The sequence below is a fragment of the Panulirus ornatus genome, chromosome 57 (genome assembly GCF_036320965.1).
Source record: "Panulirus ornatus isolate Po-2019 chromosome 57, ASM3632096v1, whole genome shotgun sequence".
Lineage (NCBI taxonomy): Eukaryota > Metazoa > Arthropoda > Malacostraca > Decapoda > Palinuridae > Panulirus > Panulirus ornatus.
The window spans coordinates 3,156,229-3,181,573 of record NC_092280.1 but is presented as its reverse complement, the minus strand read 5'-3'; the positions used below and the strand labels follow the sequence as shown (position 1 = coordinate 3,181,573).

At 38.7% G+C, this 25,345-nt stretch overlaps 1 protein-coding gene across 20 annotated transcripts in view; it reads left to right on the top strand.

Annotated features, from left to right (window-relative positions):
* Glut1 (Glucose transporter 1) overlaps positions 1-21,777 on the top strand; it is a 904,849-nt gene extending 883,072 nt beyond the window's left edge. For 15 of the 20 annotated variants that reach the window (XM_071694280.1, XM_071694283.1, XM_071694284.1 and 12 more), the window contains one exon: positions 15,293-21,777. In XM_071694280.1, the coding sequence (XP_071550381.1) occupies positions 15,293-15,510 (218 nt within the window). In that variant the 3' untranslated portion in view covers positions 15,511-21,777. The remainder of the gene's footprint in view (positions 1-15,292) is intronic. The other 5 variants (XM_071694295.1, XM_071694291.1, XM_071694294.1 and 2 more) reach the window with 2 other exon arrangements.
* The last annotated feature ends 3,568 nt before the right edge of the window (positions 21,778-25,345 follow it).

Here is a 25,345-nt window from a genome sequence, read left to right as displayed (position 1 = left end):
AATGAGGATGGGAGAGTGAAAGCAGATCTCAGGATGAATATGATCAAGCAGGAAATAAGATGTAGGAACCTGTGTGTAAGGACTTGGCAATTGTCATAATTTCTAACTTGTTGCCAGAATCACACATTAGGAAAACAGTGATAGAGACAAACTGTCTGTTTACAAATATTAGAATGGCATTCAAGAGTATGGGTAAGGAAATATTTAGCTTGCTGTTCACATCCTTTATAAGGCCAAAACTGGATTGTGTTTCTCAAATTTGGTCACTGCACAGAAAGAAGCATAAAGTTCTAATAAAGAAGACTTAGAGGAGGGTAACAAAGATGGCCCTGTACCAGGAAGGACTGAGTTACATAAAAGGGGATAGAAGCCTCAAGTTTACCCATCATGGAAGAGAGAAGAGTGACAAATGATCTAGTCACAACCTTTGATTATAATCCAGATTGATAACAGAGACAACGAACAGCTCTTGAAAAGATGTAGGGACTGAACAACTTGAAATTCAGTAAGAAGTTCAAAAAGATATATGTGAAGGAGTTCTTTTATAAAATTGGAAAATTAATGGAATAAACTGAGCAAGGCTGTGGAAAATGCCATGATAGTAAAAACTGTTTAAGAGATGGATCTCTGTAAGTGTGAAACTCCCTTTTCATACAATACAAATAGGGAATTGCACACATATAGAAGAAATGAAATTAAAAAATATTCTCTATGATAAACCAATTGAAGAAAGAGTTCATGGGATACTTGAGTTTGCTTATGTGGTAAATGAAGACATTTGAGGATCAGAGATGAAACCAAACAAAGAGGCTATGTGATCATTGAAACATACAGAACTGAAGAGTATCTATGGAAATATATGGAGTTAGTTAGAAAGGGTCCAGATCATGGATGTGGAAGGTTCTGGGAAATTTGAAATTAAGAGATAGGTGTATGGGTACCTTTAACTTCAAATACAGAAGCTAAGAGAGAGAGAAGGTTCAGTGAAAGATGTCAACAAGTGAAAGAGCATGGGGATATACAGGGAAAAGATATATGTAGCATTATGGCTAGCCAGCATTTGAAAGGTGTAAGATGCACAAGGCAGGAGATAATCCAAAACAGTTCCTTTGATTCATCAGGAGTAAATTATCAGCCACTAGGCAACTGATCAGGCTTAGGTACTGAGATGGAAGAGTGGTAGAGGGTGATGTAATTATATTTTAGGAGCTAAAAAGCAAGTGCAAAATGTATTACAGTGGAAGCCATGATAGTCACAGCACTAGTGGAATGTGATGAGGAGAAGGTCTTGGAAAGCATTAAAATGACTAAGGAAAAACAAACAATATATTGAAGTCTTGACCCACATAAAGCTTATGATCTTGATGAAATATTGCCATATGTGCTGAAGAAGTTTGGAAATACACTTGACAACCCACATGAAATATTGTTCAAGATGTCACTGAAGGAAGGTAATACCAAGGAAGTGGAAAAAGGCAGATATCAAAATGATGGAGATCAGAAAATAATTGAATGATTAATTGCAAAGAAGAATTGACCTGAGAGACAGCATGGACCTAGGAAAAGTAAGTCACATGTGATGAAACTGTAAGATTTCTGTGAGAGAGGGAGCTTTGTTTTAAACAAAAGGGAAGGTTGGGTGGGATATCCATACCAGGACTGCTTGAAAACTTTTGACAGTGTACCACTTAAGATGTTGGTAAAGATGGATTTTCAGGCAGGAATAAGAGGGCTATCCTTTCAAAGGAGAGAATGTTATCTTTATGAAGTAGAACAGATACATCCGGAATCACATTGTTTCTCCTTAATGAAACTCTGTGCATGCCATCACCCTCTTATCCACAACCGTACTTAATCACCACTCTGGGTCACCATTGGTGCATTGCAGGGTTCAGTCCTATATGTAAAGGACTTTTCAGAAGAATCAGGCTCCTACCAGGTTATGTGTATGATTATGCTCAGGTCTTATGGGACATATAAAGTGAGGAGGATTGCATTAACTTACAAGTCCAAACAAACAAACTCCAATGTTGATCTGATACACGACTGATGAAATTCAACAGTAGCTAATACAAAGTAATGTCAATGAAGTAAGTGTAAGGAGGCCTCAGTACAATTATTATCCAGCAGGAAATAAGCTGTAGGAATTGATGTGTGAGAAGAGCTTTAGAGATGACACTGTATTAACCAAAGCCTCATCTAAGGAGAACAGTAAAGGAGACAGACTGTGCTGGTTAAAAACTCCCGGTCTCCACTTAAAGATTTCCCCTATCCATACTTCTACAGGTTGCCTCTTCCCACTCTCATCTGAACAGAAAGATATGCTTTATTTGTATGGGAAAGTGCCTTATGTTAAAATCAACTATATTGAACACAATAAAAATCCTAGAATATCAGTTACCCATACAATACAATAGTGAGATTTGTTTGACCCTATAGGGACCCAAGCTGTACTTGTACAAGTTGCCTTCTCCTGTGATCATCTGGTCATTTAAATTCTAGGGCACACTTTAGTATGTAGAGATGCCTTATATTACAAGGGAGCTACAATTAAAACTGAGAAAAATCCTTGAATGTTAGTTTCCCATGACCACAGTGGGGGAAATTGTGGCCTTGGTGTGCGCAGTAAGTTCAAATTCTGTACAGCAGTTAACATTGTTAATTGTCTAGATTTTTTTTATATTTTCTGTTTAAACCTTGATCCTAAGGAACCTCCCCTCCCCCTAGATTTCCAGAGTTCAGTCCTTTAAGGTTTAATGCTAGGTATATGTTCATGCAAACATCACTTAGTGAAATCATATTTACCATAGGATTCAATGAGATAAGGGGGTTATTTTTGTGGGGGAGATTTCTCAAAATACTATAAATACAAAAAAGATGATTAGAATACCCAAAAACATAGAATACAGTGCCGATACGTGATTTAGAAAATAAGAATTCTACAATGATACCATAGAAATTAGGCTTAGATGAAGTTGCTCTGGATCCAGATACTCAACATTCGCTCCAAACCATGTTTTCCATAGGTTTACCTCTGTTATAATGATTTTCATTGTACCTAAGGTGTAATACTGAAAGATTACGATACTTTCTCTGCCTGCTCATGCATTGTTTTCATCAATGTAGCAGGCAAGCCAAGGGCCCTGGCAATAACACCACATTGATCAGCATCAAAACACTTCATAATATCTAACTTGACCTCCAAGCTGATTCTTTTCATACTCTTCATCCAAGAAGCACAAGACTCACTTGGAAGCCTTTCAGTCAAGGTACGTTGTGGGTTCAGGTTTTATGCAGTGGTACAATATGAAAATGTAGGTTGTTTGTACACTGTAATTCTTATGTGTCTGAGTGGCTGCCTTGGGGTTCCTGCCAGTTCCTAATGAACAATTACATGTCAGAGTGTTCATTCACTGCTGCTGCAAACTGTTCTTTTTTGTGTAGTCTAAGCACATTATTCCATTTATTACATCAGTAACAAATTCCACTACACTGTACTGTATATGTCTTGGTAGTCCTGCCACTTGCCAGTAAATGTCTGCTTTGGCAATGATTACTTGCCAGAGTGATTATCTTATGCTGTTGCCTGTAGTTTATGAGAACTTGTATTATTTTTTCTAAGCCTATGCATATGTTACTTAATTTATTTTCTCAAAAGCACCAGGTATGCAGATCATTGGACAGTAGGTCTTGAGTAGCAGTGATCAGTTGTATAGTAGTAGAACTGCATTCAAGTACATTGATTAAGAAATATTCAGTAAATTATTTTTTGCATCATATACCAGACCAAAACTAGAATATGTTTATCACATTTTGTCACCACACTTTAGTTGCTACCTACATATCACAGTATTTTTTTTTTTTTTTCCACTGTGGTAGGTTCACATATAAACAAAACTCTTGAGTGTTGTACCCCCACATCTTCCTTAGGGCAAACATTAAGCAATTAATACCTGTGGTGGCATCCCCTGCATTGTTACCAAACACTTGGCCAAATCCCCCCTAGTGCAGTGGCTAGTCTATTCAAAATTGTCAAGGAGGCCCATATGAGATCTGCCCCCTCTCATTATGGAATAATTTGTGAAGCTGTGAACATTTTACAAAGTAATGTATTAGTAATGAAAACCATAAGTAATTATATTTGTGTGTGAAAAAGCACATTGAAACATCCTATGTCTCACTATGTATGCCTGACAGTATGTACACTAAATGTACCTCATAAATTAAAGGGCAAATTGTACATCTAAGCAATTTTTCACCATGTTGAGTTAAACATTTTATTAAGAAAACTAATTTGTAATTAATCCTAATGATATGCTCTTAAAGATATTTTTCAGAATATTTGAGAATCTCCCACACACTGAGTGTACACTAGATATTAGGATTGCTGCAGTGAAAGGTTTACAGAAGCACAAAGAGCTAACAGAGAAGGGCAACAAAGATGGTATAAAAATTAAGAGGAATGATTCAAAAAGAAAGGTTAGAGGCCTTTACTTTTTCCACCATGTTTTTAACCTGCTTGACAATGTAGATGGTGAAAAGGTATTCAGAAGATGCAGGGATAAAACAACTAGAGGCCTAATGTGAAACTGAGCAAGAAACTTGGTTGAAAAGATGTAATAAAAATCCTTTTACAGTATAAGTAGTGTCATAATGAATGAGATTGTGATGTTGAAAAGCATACAGAAGTTTAAAAAGTTGTATGATAGAGGAGAAAGTTCAAGAGATGTGGACTCACAAGAGTAAAAGTTCCTCCCAGTATACTTCAGAAGGTAATTACAATGAAAAAAGTCATGTCTGCCCCCCATGTATTTTCAGAGGTAATGAAAACCAAATCTTTTCTCCCTGACAAAGATTGCCTTTTCTCTGAGGTCATCTTTTGAAACTGAATGCAGTCATGCCTCCAAATGGGTTTTTTAAAATATCAGTGGCCTGAACAGCATCAGCTCCAGTCTTGATGTTAGATGACCTAGTAGTTCCATTCTCTTTAGCCTCTGCATTAAGGCTTGCTCCTTTAGACTTAAGGTTTTCTTTCATAGGGTTTTATACCTTGGTTACTCTCCTGAAATGATTGTCCACTGTTTGAAATAATGGGTTTTTCACTTCCTTTACTACTTGTATCATAAAGCTGGTAAGCATGTGATTGTCTGGGTATTTTCCAACTTTATCTGTAAAGCTCACTACTTTCCTCCATCTATTCTGAAAATGGATGGGTCTTCCTACTGTCTTGACAGTCTGAAAATCAAAGTTTAATTTTTGATATATATCCATGGCCTTCAGTGTTTCTAGGCAATGCCTAATATCCTCCGCTGTCTCAGCCCAATTTTGTCTGTAGCCATTATCGCTGGTCCTTCATTTACCTTCTGGGGTCAGGCTTCTCCTATTTAAAACCTAATTTCAAACCCTTGCTGCAGCAATTTCCTCATCTTTGCATACCTGTCATTGGGTTTCATCATCTGCAAAACAAAAATGCTTTGGCAACATGGCCAGTGAAGCACTTCAGGAGATGAGTAAGCTTTTCTCTGAAACTAACCAAAGGACTTCCAAATGCTGTTGTAAACCACCAATTATTAAGAGGGTCCTAATTAGAGCTCCCAAGTTCGACTACTGGGGGCAAAGGCACTTCAAATAGTTCTTTCTGCTCTTGCCTGATTCTTGTTGACTCTAAAGTACCATAATTATTGTCTTCACTCGACAGCTTTAACCCTTCAGATGTGCACTATGATTTCATGAGCATTTCCTATTAATGCTAATTTACCATTAAAAAGTTAAAGTAATGTTATGCACCTCTTTAACACTTTTCTAACACAAGACACAAGTTTTTTACGTATGGCACTTAAATTTCTTTGCATGTTAGAAAATAAAAAGATTTTTTTTTAAATTGATACACTTTTACCACCCCAAGTTAATAAGCTGTGTCCACTTCTAATTTGAATTTTTTCCTTTTATGAGTATGTGATATAGATGAACAGAATAAAATATAAATTTGTGCAAAAACAAGATAATCCAAGTAAAACCTACAATCAAGATCATGAATATGGTGTTCCTTAGTGATAATACCAGCACTATATTATCAGAAAACAACAACTGACTCGCTTCCCAAGCCCTCTCATCCACAACAGACTGTGTACTTGCCCCTCTCTCCAAAACTCTTGCATTCACCTCCCTAACCACCCCACCCATAAACAAATTAAACAACCACAGAGACATCACACATCCCTGCCGCAAACCGACATTCACTTGGAACCAATCACATTCCTCTCTTCCTACTCGTACACTTTCCTTACATCCTTGGTAAAAACTTTTCACTGCATCTAGCACCATATACTCACACCATATACTCTTAAAACCTTCCACAAAGCATCTCTATCCACCATATCATGTCTTTTCCAGATCCATAAATGCTACTCACAAATCCATTTGTTTTTCTAAGTATTTCTCATATGCATTCTTCAAAGCAAACACGTGATCCCCACATCCTCTACCACTCCTGAACCCACACTGCTATTTCCCAATCTGATGCTCTGTACATATATATTTATTAATTTCCTTTTATTATACTTAATCGCCAACTCCTGCGTTAGCGAGATAGCACAAGGAAACAGACAAGGAATGGCCCAACCCACCCACATACACATGTACATACATAAATGCCCATATGTGCACATATACATACATATACATTTCAACATATACATACAGACATATATACTCATGTACATATTCATACTTGCTCCCTCCATTCCCATCGCCATCCCGCCACACATGAAATAGCATTCCCCTACCCTCCAATGAAGTAGCCCCAGCAAAAAGACAAAGAAAGCCACATTCGTTCACACTCAGTCTCTAACTGTCATGGGTAATGCACCGAAACCACAGCTCCCTTTCCACATCCAGGCCCAACAGACCTTTCCATGGTTTACCCCAGATGCTTTACATGCCCTGGTTCAATCCAGTGACAGCACGTTGATCCCAGTATAACACATCGTTCCAATTCACTCTATTCCTTGCATGCCTTTCACCCTCCTGTATGTTCAGGCCCCATTCACTCAAAATCTTTTTCACTCCATCCTTCCACCTCTATTTTGATCTCCTGCTTCTCCTTGTTCCTTCTACCTCTGACACATATATCCTCTTTGTCAATCTTTCCTCACTCAATCTCTCCATGTGACAAAACCATTTCAACAAACCCTCTTCTGCTCTCTCAACCACACTCTTTTTATTACCACACGTCTCTCTCACCCTTTCGTTACTTACTCAATCAAACCACCTAACACCACATATTGTCTTCAAACATTTAATTTTCAACACATTCAGCGGATGGAACCATGAAAGCGGAAGTGAGTCTCAGGGTGGAGGAGGGAGCGAAGGTTCTGGGAACATTGAAATATGTATGGAAGGCGAGAATGTTATGGGTATGTTTGAAGGAATAGTGGTTCCAACAATGTTATATGGTTGCGAGGCATGGGCTATAGATAGGGTTGTGTGGAGGAGGGTGGATGTTTTGGAAATAAAATGTTTGAAAACAATATGTGGTGTGAGGTGGTTTGATCAAGTAAGTAATGAAAGGGTAAGAGAGATGAGTGGTAATAAAAAGAGTGTGGTTGAGAGAGTAGGAGAGGGTGTGTTGAAATGGTTTGAATACATGGAGAGAATGAGAGAGGAAAGATTGACAAAGAGGATATATGTGTCAGAGGTGGAGGGAAGAAAGAGAAGCAGGAGACCAAATTGGACGTGGAAGGATGGAGTGGAAAAGATTTTGAGTGATTGGGGCCTGAACATACAGGAGGGTGAACGGCGTGCAAGGAATAAAGTGAATTGGAATGATATGGTATACCGGGGTTGACATGCTGTCAATGGATTGAACCAGGGCATGTGAAGCGTTTGGGGTAAACCGTGGAAAGTTCTGTGGGGCCTGGATGTGGAAAGGGAGCTGTGGTTTCGGTGCATTACTACATGACAGCTAGAGACTGAGTGTGAACGAATGTGACCTTTGTTGTCTTTCCCCAGTGCTACCTTGCGCACATGAGGGGGGAGGGGGTTGTTATTTCATGTGTGGCAGGGTGGTGATGGGAATGAATGAAGGCAGACAGTATGAATTATGTACATGTGTATATATGTATATGTCTGTGTGTATATATATGTATATGTTGAGATGTATAGGTATGTATATTTGCATTTGTGGATGTGTATGTATATACATGTGTATGTGGGAGGGTTGGTCCATTCTGTCGTCTGTTTCCTTGCGCTACTTCGCTAACGCGGGAGACAGCGACAAAGCAAAATAGATAAATAAATATGTGCTGTGCATTGTACATGACAGCTAGAGACTGAGTGTGAATGAATGTGGCCTTTGTTGTCTTTTCCTAGCGCTACCTCATGCACATGTGGGGGGAGGGGGTTGTTATTTCATGTGTGGCAGGGTGGCGATATGAATGAATAAAGGGAGACAGTATGAACTATGTACGTGTATATATGTATATGTCTGTGTGTGTTTATATATGTATATATTATATATTATATTATACTTTGTCGCTGTCTCCCGCGTTTGCGAGGTAGCGCAAGGAAACAGATGAAAGAAATGGCCCAACCCCCCCCCATACACATGTATATACATATGTCCACACACGCAAATATACATACCTACACAGCTTTCCATGGTTTACCCCAGACGCTTCACATGCCTTGATTCAATCCACTGACAGCACGTCAACCCCGGTATACCACATCGCTCCAATTCACTCTATTCCTTGCCCTCCTTTCACCCTCCTGCATGTTCAGGCCCCGATCACACAAAATCTTTTTCACTCCATCTTTCCACCTCCAATTTGGTCTCCCTCTTCTCCTCGTTCCCTCCACCTCCGACACATATATCCTCTTGGTCAATCTTTCCTCACTCATTCTCTCCATGTGCCCAAACCACTTCAAAACACCCTCTTCTGCTCTCTCAACCACGCTCTTTTTATTTCCACACATCTCTCTTACCCTTACGTTACTCACTCGATCAAACCACCTCACACCACACATTGTCCTCAAACATCTCATTTCCAGCACATCCATCCTCCTGCGCACAACTCTATCCATAGCCCACGCCTCGCAACCATACAACATTGTTGGAACCACTATTCCTTCAAACATACCCATTTTTGCTTTCCGAGATAATGTTCTCGACTTCCACACATTCTTCAAGGCCCCCAGAATTTTCGCCCCCTCCCCCACCCTATGATCCACTTCCGCTTCCATGGTTCCATCCGCTGCCAGATCCACTCCCAGATATCTAAAACACTTCACTTCCTCCAGTTTTTCTCCATTCAAACTCACCTCCCAATTGACTTGACCCTCAATCCTACTGTACCTAATAACCTTGCTCTTATTCACATTTACTCTTAACTTTCTTCTTCCACACACTTTACCAAACTCAGTCACCAGCTTCTGCAGTTTCTCACATGAATCAGCCACCAGCGCTGTATCATCAGCGAACAACAACTGACTCACTTCCCAAGCTCTCTCATCCCCAACTGACTTCATACCTGCCCCTCTTTCCAAAACTCTTGCATTTACCTCCCTAACAACCCCATCCATAAACAAATTAAACAACCATGGAGACATCACACACCCCTGCCGCAAACCTACATTCACTGAGAACCAATCACTTTCCTCTCTTCCTTACACGTACACATGCCTTACATCCTCGATAAAAACTTTTCACTGCTTCTAACAACTTTCCTCCCACACCATATATTCTTAATACCTTCCACAGAGCATCTCTATCAACTCTATCATATGCCTTCTCCAGATCCATAAATGCTACATACAAATCCATTTGCTTTTCTAAGTATTTCTCACATACATTCTTCAAAGCAAACACCTGATCTACACATCCTCTACCACTTCTGAAACCACACTGCTCTTCCCCAATCTGATGCTCTGTACATGCCTTCACCCTCTCAATCAATACCCTCCCATATAATTTACCAGGAATACTCAACAAACTTATACCTCTGTAATTTGGGCACTCACCCTTATCCCCTTTGCCTTTGTACTATGGCACTATGCACGCATTCTGCCAATCCTCAGGCACCTCACCATGAGTCATTTTTTTTTTTTTTTTTTTTTTTTTATACTTTGTCGCTGTCTCCCGCGTTTGCGAGGTAGCGCAAGGAAACAGACGAAAGAAATGCCCCCCCCCCCCCCATACACATGTACATACACACGTCCACACACGCAAATATACATACCTACAAAGCTTTCCATGGTTTACCCCAGACGCTTCACATGCCTTGATTCAATCCACTGACAGCACGTCAACCCCTGTATACCACATGACTCCAATTCACTCTATTCCTTGCCCTCCTTTCACCCTCCTGCATGTTCAGGCCCCGATCACACAAAATCTTTTTCACTCCATCTTTCCACCTCCAATTTGGTCTCCCTCTTCTCCTCGTTCCCTCCACCTCCGACACATATATCCTCTTGGTCAATCTCTCCTCACTCATTCTCTCCATGTGCCCAAACCATTTCAAAACACCCTCTTCTGCTCTCTCAACCACGCTCTTTTTACTTCCACACATCTCTCTTACCCTTACGTTACTTACTCGATCAAACCACCTCACACCACACATTGTCCTCAAACATCTCATTTCCAGCACATCCATCCTCCTGCGCACATCTCTATCCATAGCCCACGCCTCGCAACCATACAACATTGTTGGAACCACTATTCCCTCAAACATACCCATTTTCGCTTTCCGAGATAATGTTCTCGACTTCCACACATTTTTCAAGGCTCCCAAAATTTTCGCCCCCTCCCCCACCCTATGATCCACTTCCGCTTCCATGGTTCCATCCGCTGACAGATCCACTCCCAGATATCTAAAACACTTTACTTCCTCCAGTTTTTCTCCATTCAAACTCACCTCCCAATTGACTTGACCCTCACCCCTACTGTACCTAATAACCTTGCTCTTATTCACATTTACTCTCAACTTTCTTCTTCCACACACTTTACCAAACTCAGTCACCAGCTTCTGCAGTTTCTCACATGAATCAGCCACCAGCGCTGTATCATCAGCGAACAACAACTGACTCACTTCCCAAGCTCTCTCATCCCCAACAGACTTCATACTTGCCCCTCTTTCCAGGACTCTTGCATTTACCTCCCTTACAACCCCATCCATAAACAAATTAAACAACCATGGAGACATCACACACCCCTGCCGCAAACCTACATTCACTGAGAACCAATCACTTTCCTCTCTTCCTACACGTACACATGCCTTACATCCTCGATAAAAACTTTTCACTGCTTCTAACAACTTGCCTCCCACACCATATATTCTTAATACCTTCCACAGAGCATCTCTATCAACTCTATCATATGCCTTCTCCAGATCCATAAATGCTACATACAAATCCATTTGCTTTTCTAAGTATTTCTCACATACATTCTTCAAAGCAAACACCTGATCCACACATCCTCTACCACTTCTGAAACCGCACTGCTCTTCCCCAATCTGATGCTCTGTACATGCCTTCACCCTCTCGATCAATACCCTCCCATATAATTTACCAGGAATACTCAACAAACTTATACCTCTGTAATTTGAGCACTCACTCTTATCCCCTTTGAGTCATACATACATTAAATAACATTATATATGTATACGTTGAGATATATAGGTATGTATATTTGCGTGTGTGGATGTGTATGTATAGACACGTGTATGTGGGTGGGTTGGGCCATTCTTTCGTCTGTTTCCTTGCACTACTTCGCTAACGCGGGAGACAGCAACAAAGCACATGTTTATCAGGGTGGGTTGGGCCATTCTTTCATCGGTTTTTTTGTGCTACTTCGCTAATGCGGGAGACAGCGGCTAAGTATAATAATGATAATATACATACACTTATCCATACATATGAATTCTAACATATAACATATTTTCCAAGAATTCAAAATGTAATTACAGTATAAAAAATGCAAAACATTTGTAAATGATCAAACCATCATATACAGAGGTAATTGTTTGCATTAATATAATCAATGAAACTGTTTAACTTTTTGATATATCAGAAATGTGTAGGTGCTTAAATATTCATAAACCTAGTCCTATATCACAGGTTGTCTTTAGTTATTCTGTCCTGAAGATAAAGTTTATCATAAAGTAATTAATTTCTATACACCACTTTGCTCAGGGAAATTTAAGATTACTTAGTAAGGTTTATGAGTAATTACTAAAAATCATGTGCCTCATCAATTTACTGTAACCAGTTTCAGCCCACAAAATATACTCTACTCAACTCAACATAGACCCACAAACAAAATTTGCAGTTCCAAGTTACAGTAAGTAAGCATAAACAACCTTTCATGGGAATACAGAATCTGGTTGTCAGGTAAGTGAAGTACCTTCCTCTTCAGGTGTTCTAGCAGGCCAAGAGGTTCACAGGATTTACACCTGAGCTGACAGTGTCTCCCAACTCATGATTGTCCAATCTTATAATTACTTATTTGTAAAGTACAGTGAAAGAGTTCTACAATCATGAGGCCCCCCATCTTGTAAACTTTCTGTGCCATCAAGTAGCCTCTTAATCCTTCTTTGCTAGTTTATTTCAACCATCTACCACCCTTTACATTTAACCAGTACCTCTTAACATCCCTCCTAGTTGTCATTTTGCTTGGTTTCTTGTCATGGCTTCTGGTTAATCTGGCGTTGCATCTCTTAAAGAGCTGTTCAATATCAACATCATCCAGCTGATTTAAAAACAAAAGCTGTTATCAGGTCCTCCCTCTCTTTCTCTCTCTTGTTTTGGTCTAGTATATGTTATGAATAGTTTACTGAACATACCTTTAGCCATATGCCTGAATGTAATTCTAACATTTACCTGCAGACAATTTGCTGTTTTGCAATTCGTATTAGTCGCTCTGGTGACATAACATACTATGTTGACTCCTAGATCTCTATCACAAACAGATTCCTTCTAATTATTTCCAGTAGCTTATAATCACACCTAGGCCTTTTTCACTCAGTCTCATCATCTTGGACATACTTTGAACTGTATCATCCATTTATCTGACAAAATTTGGGAGTTTTGCAGGTTTATATGTATGCTGATACAATCACTTTCATTTTATATTTCCCTCATGACCTTGACATCATCCACAAACATGTAGTTTATAAGGCAAGTCATTTACATTCACGAAGAATAGCAGTAGGCCTAAGATCGAGCACTGTAGCATGCCACTTGTGACCATAGCCCACTTCAAGGAAGCACCCCTTCCTAGGGTTCTTTTCTTCATACCATTATGATAATCATCTATCCTGCCTATTTCTGCTATAGTTCTAGCTTTGTTAACAACTTTCGATGGGTTAAAGCATCAAAGGTTATCTTGTGGTCCAAAAAGACACAGTCTACCTTACCCTCTTTGATTTAAGATAGAGCATACTTCACCATAGAAGTCTAGAGAATTGGTTATGCTTGACCTCCTTTCCCTGAAACTGTGTTGCCTGTCAGTTGGATAGTTTCTCCTGTGCCAGTGGATACTCATTTGCCTCCTGATCATCTCTTCCAGTGTTTTATAAACTACAGTTATTAGTAAGACTGGCATGTAGTTCAGTGTAATTGTCTTGTTGCAAAACATTTGCCCTCTTCCACACCTTTGGAAATATCCATTACCCTGGGGTTCTACTGAACAATATTTCAAGTGGTTTTCTTTTGAACTTCAGCATTAACTTTTAAAACAAAGTTTGCAACATAGAAGACCCCCATTCCTACCCCATGATCTAATATTATGGTATCAATTTTTTTTATTTATATGGCTGGTGAGATTGCCCAGGTGAATGTATGTATATGGATAGGGAGCTTTAAGAGTTAATGAGGATAACAGGACTGCATATCCTGTATTCTGGGCATATGCAGATCATACAAATAACTTTCCATCCAAGTTCTTGGATACTCTACTTTCAAAGCTGATTCTGTGTACTATCATCAATACAAGAGTGCCATTGATATGATCAATGGATAAGAGTGGAGTGTGTGTTGATACTTTTGTTATTCCTTACATTTTTTCTGTAAGTCAAACATTCAGGTAGATATGAAAAGACAGCAGTAATCACTAAGGCAGGAAATGTGATTAGATGAGCATGTATAAAGTTTTAAAATTCCAGTTATCATCTCTGACAAAACTGCTAAGTACAGGGGTTTCGCTATCATACCTTAGAAAAAACGACAGTATGTATTTAAAGAGTCATTACAAGATTTACTATACACATATATGAATAGGTACACTACTGAATTCAAAAAATTAGATATTTATTATCAGGGAAAACAAGTGGAATTAGATGTGTATTTAAGATTTCATATTGAAATATCCATTTGTCTTGCAACAGATTCTTGAACATTGTGGGCATTTTGAGGGAATAGGAGACACAAAAGGTGTGAGTTAAGTGAATCAGATTTGAAAAATGGAAAATATGTTTTAATGCAAGATATGAGTATTGGTGTATAAAAGTGTGTATTTATTGAAGTGTTTTTGATGAAATTTTCTGTTAATTAGATGATATCAAAATACATGTTAAATAGATAGTGCAAGTTATTTTGAAAATCAGTGGTATGATCCAGTGTGCATAATTGATGGATACAGATATTGATATAATAGTGAGAATGGCTCAATCACTGTAAAGCTTCGCATGCTGTGTTGTATTACTGAAAAGTGTATTATAACTGTTACCTGATATGTTGTACTGGTAAGGGTACAGCAAGAAATACCTAAATTACTATATATTGGGTAAGTAAAGGGAATGAGTTTAATTTCTTTCAGGGGAGTCTTTCACTTGAATTGAAACTAGGGTTCTGTTGAGTGTTATATTTAGAAGTTAGATGTCATAACAATAATTTCATAATGGATGTAATATCATTTTGTTACAATGACTTAAGTGATATTTAATGAGAATTTGAACATTCCTTTTTAATATATAATTTCTGTATCATGATTATAATATTGAAATGCAATACTTATGAAAATTAATCAAAAGAGATGAAGACTTATTGTGAAAACTGTATATCCTGTTTGATGACTAATAAATTGCATGATTTTTTATCAAGAATTCAAGAATAATAAATATATTTCTCATGTAAAGTATTACAAATAGAAACATAGCTATGTCTTTACATAAATCTTAATATCTTGGCTAAAGAGTTTTATGCTCTAGTGCTGATTATGAAAGTTTCTAGATCATAAGTACTCTGTTAGACATAAAATCTTGTTTAATGTTTATTTCATATTGTACTTCCACAGCACCATCAGCACGCTCTGACAGAAGCGATGGACCCGGCGGCCTGGGGCGACGGGGGAGTGATGGAAGCAATTCTTGTGGAGGCAGTAGTAGGGCTGAAAGTGGGGTGAGTAGCTCGCGTGCTTCAAGCCAAGCCTCTAGTCCACCAGACAGTAGTGCCAGCAGCCGTCAGTCTGTGATTGCCCAGACAATGCCTCATCCATCTGAGCCACCTGTATGACTAGAGGCCACCACGCGTATGTGAGGACACGCCCAGGGCTCATGGCCGCCACAGGGCCGGCGGTCTGAGCCCTCTCCGGTACATGTAGTGCCGGAGGATCATCCTCCCGCGTGGCACACGCTCAAGCCCCGTGGCCGTGAACCATCATGGTCACCGGAGCCGCCACCATCCCCTGTTCGAGGACCACATGGTGTGCTCCCGGCAAGGCTACGGGCTAGCCAAGAGGCCCTGGAAACCAAAGATTGGCCACCTCCACCCCAAGGGGTCGAACTAGATCAGCTTGAAGCTCCTCCTCCACCCCGCGCCTTTATGCCTGGCACCTGGTCACCTCGGCCTGAGCATCTACCTCTTACAGCGGCAGGCACAGTGACTGCAAGTAGAGGTGATCCCCGAAGTCCTGGAGCAGTTGCAGCAACTGCTGTGGCAGGTGGTGGACAGGTGATATATGATCATCATCCTGTGCGTCATGCAGTTGATTGCCCTGCTCACAGACTGGACACTAAACCAGACAGTGGCCGGTCAGGTAGTCGACCTGCTAGCCGGCCAAGCAGTCGACCAGCTAGTCGGCAAGGCAGTAGAACAACTAGTCGACCTACCAGTAGGTCAGCTAGTAGATCTGGAAGCAGGTCAGCCAGTAGGTCTGGACACAGATCCGGTTATAGCTCGCCTGGAAGTGACCTGCGCTAGGGTCGCAGGTTCCTTAGGCCCTCAACAGCCTTCTCCCCCAACGAGTCACTGCCCTAAACACGTGGTGTGCAGCAGCAGCAATAGCTGCTGCTGAGCCTGTGGGTGTCCCTGACAGACGACTCACTCCGTTATGCTTGCCCCAGCTTTCTTCATGTTTGTTGCCTCTAGTGATAGCTGGAGATGGAGAGCCCTTTGTACTAGTTCACTGAATCTGTAGACAATCGAGGGAGCGATGTGGCGGCTGTCCTGCAAAAGTGCCATATCCACATGTTGAACTGGATGTGTCCAGGGTGTTGTTTCCCACCATTAAAGGATACACTAGTAACACCATTACTGTGGCTCCAAATGACCAAAAGCTTGATTATCCAGGGCATGAGATTTGTTTAAATCATGGTTTATACACATAAACCATGCAGTACACATAAGAATCTCAGACTCATATCCTGAATGTGTGAATTTTGGCTAAATGGATCCTGGATTTTAAACTTAAAGTATTGGTGTACTGTGTGATAATAGTAACCAGTTCTGCAACAGACATTCATACTAGTGCTCAGAGCTAGAAAGGTAAAAAGGATGTGGTAGGATGATTATGACAAACTGGTCTGCAGAAAAGGCAAGAAACAACAGATACAATAATTCCAAAAAGTGCCACAAATATAGAGTTAGTGGACAGAGCTCGCTCAAATAATGTTTAGGAAATCCTTAGAGAAATGACAGTGCACAGGCAGTGTAACATGAGTAATTTTTATTGATATAGGTGGGAATAATGAGGTGATATAAGTAAGATTTATGAAAGATAAGTGTCAGGATTATCTTGTGAAAAAATAGGTAGTTCAGCCTTGGAAAAGTGCCAGGATTGTCACTAACCCTCCAGGGAAATATTATTTGGGGGAAATGACAAAATGAAATTAGTGGTAGCTAGAAAACTGTCAGGAAGAACATAAACCCTGTGAGAAGATTGTACTCAGAGATAGCAGTGATATGCCGTCAAAGTGAATGCAACTGTGAGTGAATCGTGTCAGACAGACACAGAACATTACCAAGTTAATTTTACTTGAAATATGCATAATTTACATGATGCTTTACAAAAGAGGAAATTGCTTGCTAAGGAATCTCTAGGTTTTAGAATTTCTGATCAAACAGTAATATAAATACTTATTAGTTACAATGTGTTGTTGGCATTGTTGTTTAGTCAGACTACCAGGATCTGCAGAGGAGCATGGAAAGGAGACAATCGGTGAGGTGGCTATATAACTGCATAAATCTGCAGTGGTATGATGGGTGAAGTTCAGAGAAGGCATGCAATACCCACCACCACTGCTGACAAGTAAGAGTTGAGCAGGGCTGAGTGCAAATTACATCCCCCATGCCACCCACTTATATTGCGAAGAAATATGTGGAGAGGCTTAGAGCAAGCACAGCCCTGATTTGCCCACCACCGCAGCTGACATAGAGAGAGGATCAGCTGCCACCACCACCCCCTCCAATCTCTGGCCAGTTGTGGGTGGAGGCCTGGGTGCCACCCTCCCCATTTGGTGCTCGATGGCTGGGTTGTTCCTAACAGGGGGTGCTGGCTGCCCATACAGTTTGCTTGACTGCCTTCGTGTGCTCAGTCAGATCTTGTTAGTTAGTATGCTTTGTTCAATGATGAAAACTTGGTATTTGATTAATGCGTACCTTTTAATGACACTGAAATCTGGATTACCATTTAATTTCATAATGTTATAAACTAATGTGTAATAATAAGGCTTCGCTATATCTTGGTGGAGAGCATCATCATCCTCATCATTATCATTATCATCATCATCATATGTTGATGTATTCTGTGGCAGCTGCACTTGTGGTAGTCCAGTGACCTCCTGTTAGGTGGCCCTGGCACACATTGCTATGTAGGCTCAGCGTCAATCATTCCTACATTTGTAAATCTTGAAATAGGTTTCATTATGTACATTCAGCTATTAGATTTTAGGGGAGGGAATTAGTGATTTGCAGAGTACTACTGAGATTAGAATGTGAGCACTTGACTGCATTTCATAACATATCATGCTCCACTGAACTGATTAATTAATGGAAAAGCATTATTTTACAATAAATTCTTATCAATTCAGAGTCAGTGTAGAACTGTGGCCAAAACCACATGAGAAAGCATAATTTTAGCAAGGAATATGTACTACAGTACTTAAAATATCAGTTTATTTTAGCTCTTGGTAATGATTATTAGATAGTCTTATCAAACAAATGAGAAACTTTCTTCCATTATCAATTGCTTTTTTATCAAAGATCACAAAATGAGAGTTGATATTGTTGTCAAAGTAACTGATTTTAAAATTTGCTTCCTTCAAGAAGTGTAAAATTAAACTAAGTAATAAAAACAAGAAAAATATGAATAGTACTAATAAATTTTTCAAAAATACAGTTACAGATTCCAATGTTTATTTAAATTCTATAATTTAGTTTTGAGTGTCTAATGAATTACAGAAAATGTGTTGGAGCTGTCACTTGGCAGCCACATTCACTTAATATTGCAAAATTCTCTTTCACTGTGTCTGGATTTTTAAGAATTTATGGAAATCCTATCTTGTAACATAGTCAGTATGCTACTTTATTTATAGAAAAATATTTTGATGGTATTACATCAAAACTGTTAAAACCAAAGCATTTAAATTTACAATGTCACAAACATTATCACTAGATCAGGTTTATTTCTGTGCTAAAAATTCTTCTAAATATTTTTTTATGAAATGATACTGTCTGTTATGACAAGACAAATTTTTATGGCAATTCATTGTGAGTAGCATGTACATATGATAATAACTAAAGGATAAGTTAACATAGCTTTTGCATTATAGTACTATATATTGAGCCATTTTTAATATGAATGAAAGTTGGGGTTTAAAATAGTTAAGAGATATAAAAAGATTATCTTTGACCCATATACAATTATAGACATGCTCACCAATTTTTATGGAGTTGCTTGACATGTGATACAGAAAAGTTGTTATTCTTGAAAGTTTGCTACATTTTTTTATTGCTTTGTATGATCATTGCTGTCTAAATTTTCAGAAAAGGATGATAAATTGTACAGCACACGATCATGACACAGTATGAAAGACATGCACAGTGTAACTGATGATAATGAAAGGTGTGAATTATGTCATCCACTCTCCATTGATTCTCTCCCCTCTGGTTTGTTTATAGTGGCATAGACTATTGGGCTAGTTAAAATAATTTTTATAGGGTTTATGAATTTCAAAAGGTATCAGATTTTATGCTGAGTCCCCTTAACTAAAACCTCACCACTGCCGCCAAGTATCGGTGTCACATGCAAGTGTTGAAGCAGAATTTCCAGGTGCCAGGTGTGATGTTTTTATTTGCCAAGACAATATACAGAGATAACTGTTCACAATTTGGAGGCATAAATAATCTACAATGATTTGTATTGAGCCAAGAATCTGCAATTGTACATTTATATTCAGTTTAGACTTTTTATCATTTTAATCAAGAGTATTAATTCAACCTCTTAAATGTTGAAAATAAATAGTGTTGCTTTACAGAATATACAGTTAATCGGTTAATAATTAATTTCTTTCTTCCTTACCTCTAAAGGGTATAGCTGCCACAAATGATCACTACTTTTATTAACCTCTTCAAATTTTGAAGTAATAGTACTGAAACATCAGAATTTGATTCCTATAATTTTTTAGAAATATAATTTTAGGTGAGCTTTATGTATGTACGAGAGGTTGTGGCCTTAAGTCCCGATGGGCATCTGAATATTTGTATTAGGGGACTTATAACTTATGCCACAAGGCAGTTGTAATGGTGGTGGTGGCGGCAGTGTGTGAGGTCCCCTCTGTTATGGAGCACTGTCATTTCAGTGCCTGGATGTGGCTGGCAGAACAACTTGTAACCAGGTGTAGATGGCACTGCCTCCCAAACCAGATGTTTGATGGCAGTGTAACCACACCATGAGATAAACAGAGGCATTGTTTAAGGGTATGGGTTGTAGCAGGAATATGACCCTTGCAGATACAGGTACTTAACTCATAACTTGTTAATGATTGCAGGACAGTGCTTACCCAGGTATAGCCCAGATTACTTTGTCTGTGCCTGGATGGTGGTGGCAGTTTGACAGATTCCTATCATACAAGCTATACCTGGTTGTGGTTGACATCATACCCTTTTCCAGTGTTTTGTATCTGCTAATGTAACTAGATAAAAATGGTCTTTCAACTGTATTTAGTAGTCTGCACAATTTTTACAAATACATTTTGTGATTAATTACTGTTAAGTAAGGGTGGAAAGAGGGATATTTGTTAATGTTACATGGATTCCATCTTTGTCCATGTAAAAATAATACAGTCTTTATAATAAAAGTGTGAATTCTGACACTGGCTCTGCTTGTGTGGTGGTATTTTACATACTGGGTGTGCAATGCTACATGATGTCCATTGGTAAATTTCAGCTTAGTGGGAACCAAATTTTGGAAAATAACATTATCAATTACTAAATGTATTTAATAAGAGATAGTCATGGTATAACACCAGTGGCCAGATGTGACAGATATGGTACCCAGATAAAATTGTGATAATGTGCCTGAGTGTGGTTGGTAATATTCTGTCATCAGTTTTGGGTAGTTCTGCCATCTCCATCCAGGAATTGATGGGGCAAGGTTTGCCAGACGTGAGCAATACAACCCATGCTTCATGTTAGTTATACAACCTGTTCCTTGGTGTGGGTTGTAATGCACCAGGTGCCTGGGAGTAGGAGAATGTGTTAACTAATGTGATGTGGGTGGCAGTGTAACTTAAACTTAGGTGTGGGTTTGTTCTGCCAATGCCTTACACCCAGAAGTGTAGTAATCTTGCCAAGACTAATGCTCCATGGAACACCTATGATCCAAAGTATTATTAATGTTTCTTATAAGTGGTTATATTGTCTTTCTATAAGACATTCGAATGTTGACAGTGTGAATGAAACTGTTTGGTTCCCTGCGCTCGCCCCCGCCAGGTTTGATCCGCCCGCCGGCATTGGTATGTCATCTGCAGCCACCTAGCATGAGTCACTGGGGATCTACAGTGGCCCACAAGCCCATTACATCATTGCTGTTTACCAGTGAAGAAACAGGGAGTGTGGTAGGCGGGCGATGGCGGTTGGGACGGGGCAACAGTCAGAAGGGAGGGCAGGATCTTGGGTTGCTGGTGCATTTACCCCACTGTTGTCACAATGTTCTCATTGTGGGGGTAACAGTGGCTAGTATAGATCACAGTGAACCAGCTTCCTATATCACTGTTTATACTTTGATGGTTCCCCGTCTAACAACCGGCACCACTCATATGGTCATCATCACTGGAGTGCCACCAGCAGCAGGGCAGCGTGGCGGCGGGGGCGGCGCGGCCCTGCCCTTGCTCACTAGCGCAGCGGAAGTATGGTGGGCTACTCACTGCCAAACCAGTAATGTGTAGCTTGCCATTCTTACCAAACCTGATAGTACTGATACTGCGCCCTGTTTAAAGGCTACACTACCCACAGTTTGTAACCTGTTACTGAATAAACATTGTATGTTCTTCTTTCATAAAATACTTGTTTTTCTTAATTACCTTAATTCCACCAGAAAAGGGCATATAAAACAGTCAAGAAAAACCATAGAGTAGTCTGCAAGACTTGGCTGTTAATGATAGTCTCTGGTTTCAGTGCATTATACATGACAGCCAGAGATACCATGTGTGCAAATGAGCCCATTGTTCATTTGTCTCTAATATTACCTCACTAAAGCATGAAAGGTATTTCTTATACGTAACTGCACCTGCCTTAGCAAGGTTATGTCAAGACTAAATGAACAAAAGCCTCATTTGCAGACATCCAATCCCTAATATCAAGTATGATGAAACGAAAACCAGACTATTCCATGGTTTACCTCAAAAATAAATTGAAAAAAGAACTCTATTTACCAATGTGCCAATGTATGAAGAAATATATAAAGTACAAACCTTTCTTTGGAGAACCAATGTGATGTGGAAGTTTGCATTAAGTATCGGTGATACATCAGAGTAGGAACTTGTATCTAAACCCTTACGAGACATTTGTTCTTACTAATAATGCTAATATTTCGATTTGAGATTAATTTGCAGTTTACTGACAACTACAGGTGGAAGATCCAGTACGAATTCCTTGGGAGTGAGCAGTGTTTCCATTACAGATTACTTTGATTTAGAAACTAATCTTTCTGGTAGGTCCAGAATGAAATTTGAACATTTCGTTACTTTGTGTTTTTGTATACCCAATGTAGTTTTTAAATGTTATTTGTATGTGCAATATATGTAAATATATACTATATAAAACATTTAAAAAACATTTAGTTATTGCACTTACCCAAAATTCTTCCTTGTTTCTGCTTATAACAAGCACAATGAAGACTAATGTATAGTTTGGCAATTACATGTTCAACACATCCAGCACGCTCTTCACACTATAATCTGTAGTAGACCAAAAGAATATGTTTAAGTTTGGTCATTTGAAAAAAAAAAGCAGAACTAACAGAGGTCCAGGGGAGTGCATCAAAGATGGTACTTGAAATAAGAAAAGAGTTACAGGAAATCTACTTATCACAGAAACGAACAAGGGAAGCATTGATTACAACATTCAATTGAAAAAATCTTTGGGTGCTCTTTCTTCGCATGTTTTAAAGTCAATTACAAGAAATTAAGTTAGAAACTTCTTAGAAAAGACGGAAAAGAATACTTCTTTAGTATAAGAGTGGAGGATGAATGGAATAAGCTATGTGGTAAAGCTGTGAATGCTGATAGTAAGAAAAAAAATGTTATTGGAGAAAATTCATTAGGAAGGGCCCTATAAGTGTAGAGTTCCCTTCATGTACTGTAAAATATGTAAACACATAAGAGATGCCGAGTGAGGTATCAGGCACAGCTGAAGTTGTCAACTATCGACAGTGGAGGCAGGTCTTGCATTTCATCTATCATAAGAGCTGATGCCGATGTACAGAAAGGTTCACTGAAGTGTAGCTTTGACTATGAACATTATGTACAGTACAGGTAAGGGGCTGCGGTATTTAGATGTAGACTGGAACTTTTTAAGCATTTCTTGAAGAGTAATTTACTTTATGAAGTTTGGTTTCTGTACACAGAATATGCCCTTATTGAAATAATTTTGAATGTAAAACTTTTACAGCTTTTCTAGCTGCTTCTTAATTATCGTATGTGGTCGTGTAACTAACACATTAATGCACCCTCAGATTACACAACAACTCGCCTTAATCTGAATTTTGTTGAATTCCAAGTTTCTGTAAAATGTTCAGCAAATCATGCTCCTCTTTACACCACTACACTCAGCACTATGCTGTGGATTCTTTTTGGACACTATCATAAAAGCAAGAATTGTAATAATAACCAAGAAAAGCACAGAGTCCCACTACCTAGATAGAAGTGGTGTGTTTGGATTGAGGTGTTATGGTTTACTATAAAAATATGGAGCTGTAACCTTCAGAGAATCATGTATGATTTTAGCAGCTTTTTAAAATGTGCAGGCATTTGAATTTTAGCTGTTCCTGGCCAGGCATGGGAATTCAGATTGGAGATTCACCTGTAAAATGGTATATATGGAAGTGAAGAAACTCATTTAACCTGTCCTAGAAATTTACATATAATACTTTGTAAATATAAGGAAGTGAAGGAACTTATTTAACCTGTACTGTTTTCGAAATCTGGTTTTTCCATCATAGTAACTTAATACGTACCTCAGTTATTGCAATCTTCATCTACAGCCCAAAACTTTGGGAAAGACAAATGGTAAGCTGAATTTAATTGTATCGGATGGTTACCAATGCATAAAATATCATTCAAAGGATCTTTCATCGACACTTTGAACATACAGTACATGTTAAATAACTTAATGGTAGTCAGGCCTTGGGTAGATGTATAGAATAGAGATGCCACTTTTATAAGGTTTGATATCTTAAGTTTTTCTCCTAAGGAATCTTTGTTGCTTATGTAAGGAATGACATTAGTGTAAGATTATGCTTTACTACCCTTTTAACTATCTTTTGATATCAATTAACTCATTAGTGGCAAGGTTATGACGGATTTGGAAAATGTGGGGTTCAACAGTAATACTGTAATATTGCAAGATGTGGAAATCAAATATAAGTACTTATAACAATTAAAAGATTGCATTTGTGAAGAAGTTCTTGATATTATTATGAGTTAATACAAAAAATGTATAGGATCAGCCTATCTCCACCATGTTCTTTTGTTTGGATGGCAATGTAAATGGTGAGTTCCGGTGTCTAGATACACGTAAGAATCTGACTCTGTGCAAGAGAGATTTCGTAAGCATTAATTTGAGCCCTAAATTAATGTAGAAACATGAATTCACTCAACATATTTGCAAAACTTGGATTAAGTAGGCATGGCAGCTTTCACTGGAATGCATACATAAAATGGATTATAAGTAATTCTACACTATACAGGCTAGTTTTCTTGAGTTATTACATCATTCACTTTGTATATGAACATATGAACCCAATAAAGCTCCATATAATCCAAACAAGCATAAGGTGAATGTTTCTGGCCAGCCACCAAGAGGACAATCACTTTTCTAATATCCTCCCACTACACTTGATGAATTAGAAAATGATGTTGGGATGCAGTAGGCATCCCTCCTGTTCAATTACTATTTGCAAAATCATACAAAAGTATTGTGAATATATCACTTAAACGTTTTTACTCCACAATTTTCCAAAAACTTAAAATTGATGGAGTTACAGGTGTTACACCTGTAGTCCACACCCTATATCACCTCTTCAGATTGCAAAAATGCATTTATAAAAATTTTTTTTGATTTCTACCTTCTAGAAAGGTGGCATCTGTAAATAGAGAAATTACCATGCCTTGAAAGCTATTCATTTCTACCCATCTACTGTTTGTTACAAGTAATACTTAAAATTGATGCTCAATTACAGAACATTACTCTTAAATGTAATATCCATGGGCAGATACTTTTGTTTTACATGCTCGCCAAAATGGCAAAAACAAAAATGCCCCAATTGTGACCATCTTGGACAAAACTTAAATAGTAAGAAATAAATACAGCAAGGATTGGTCCAAGCTCCTCAAGTGTTTTAAGGACCTGG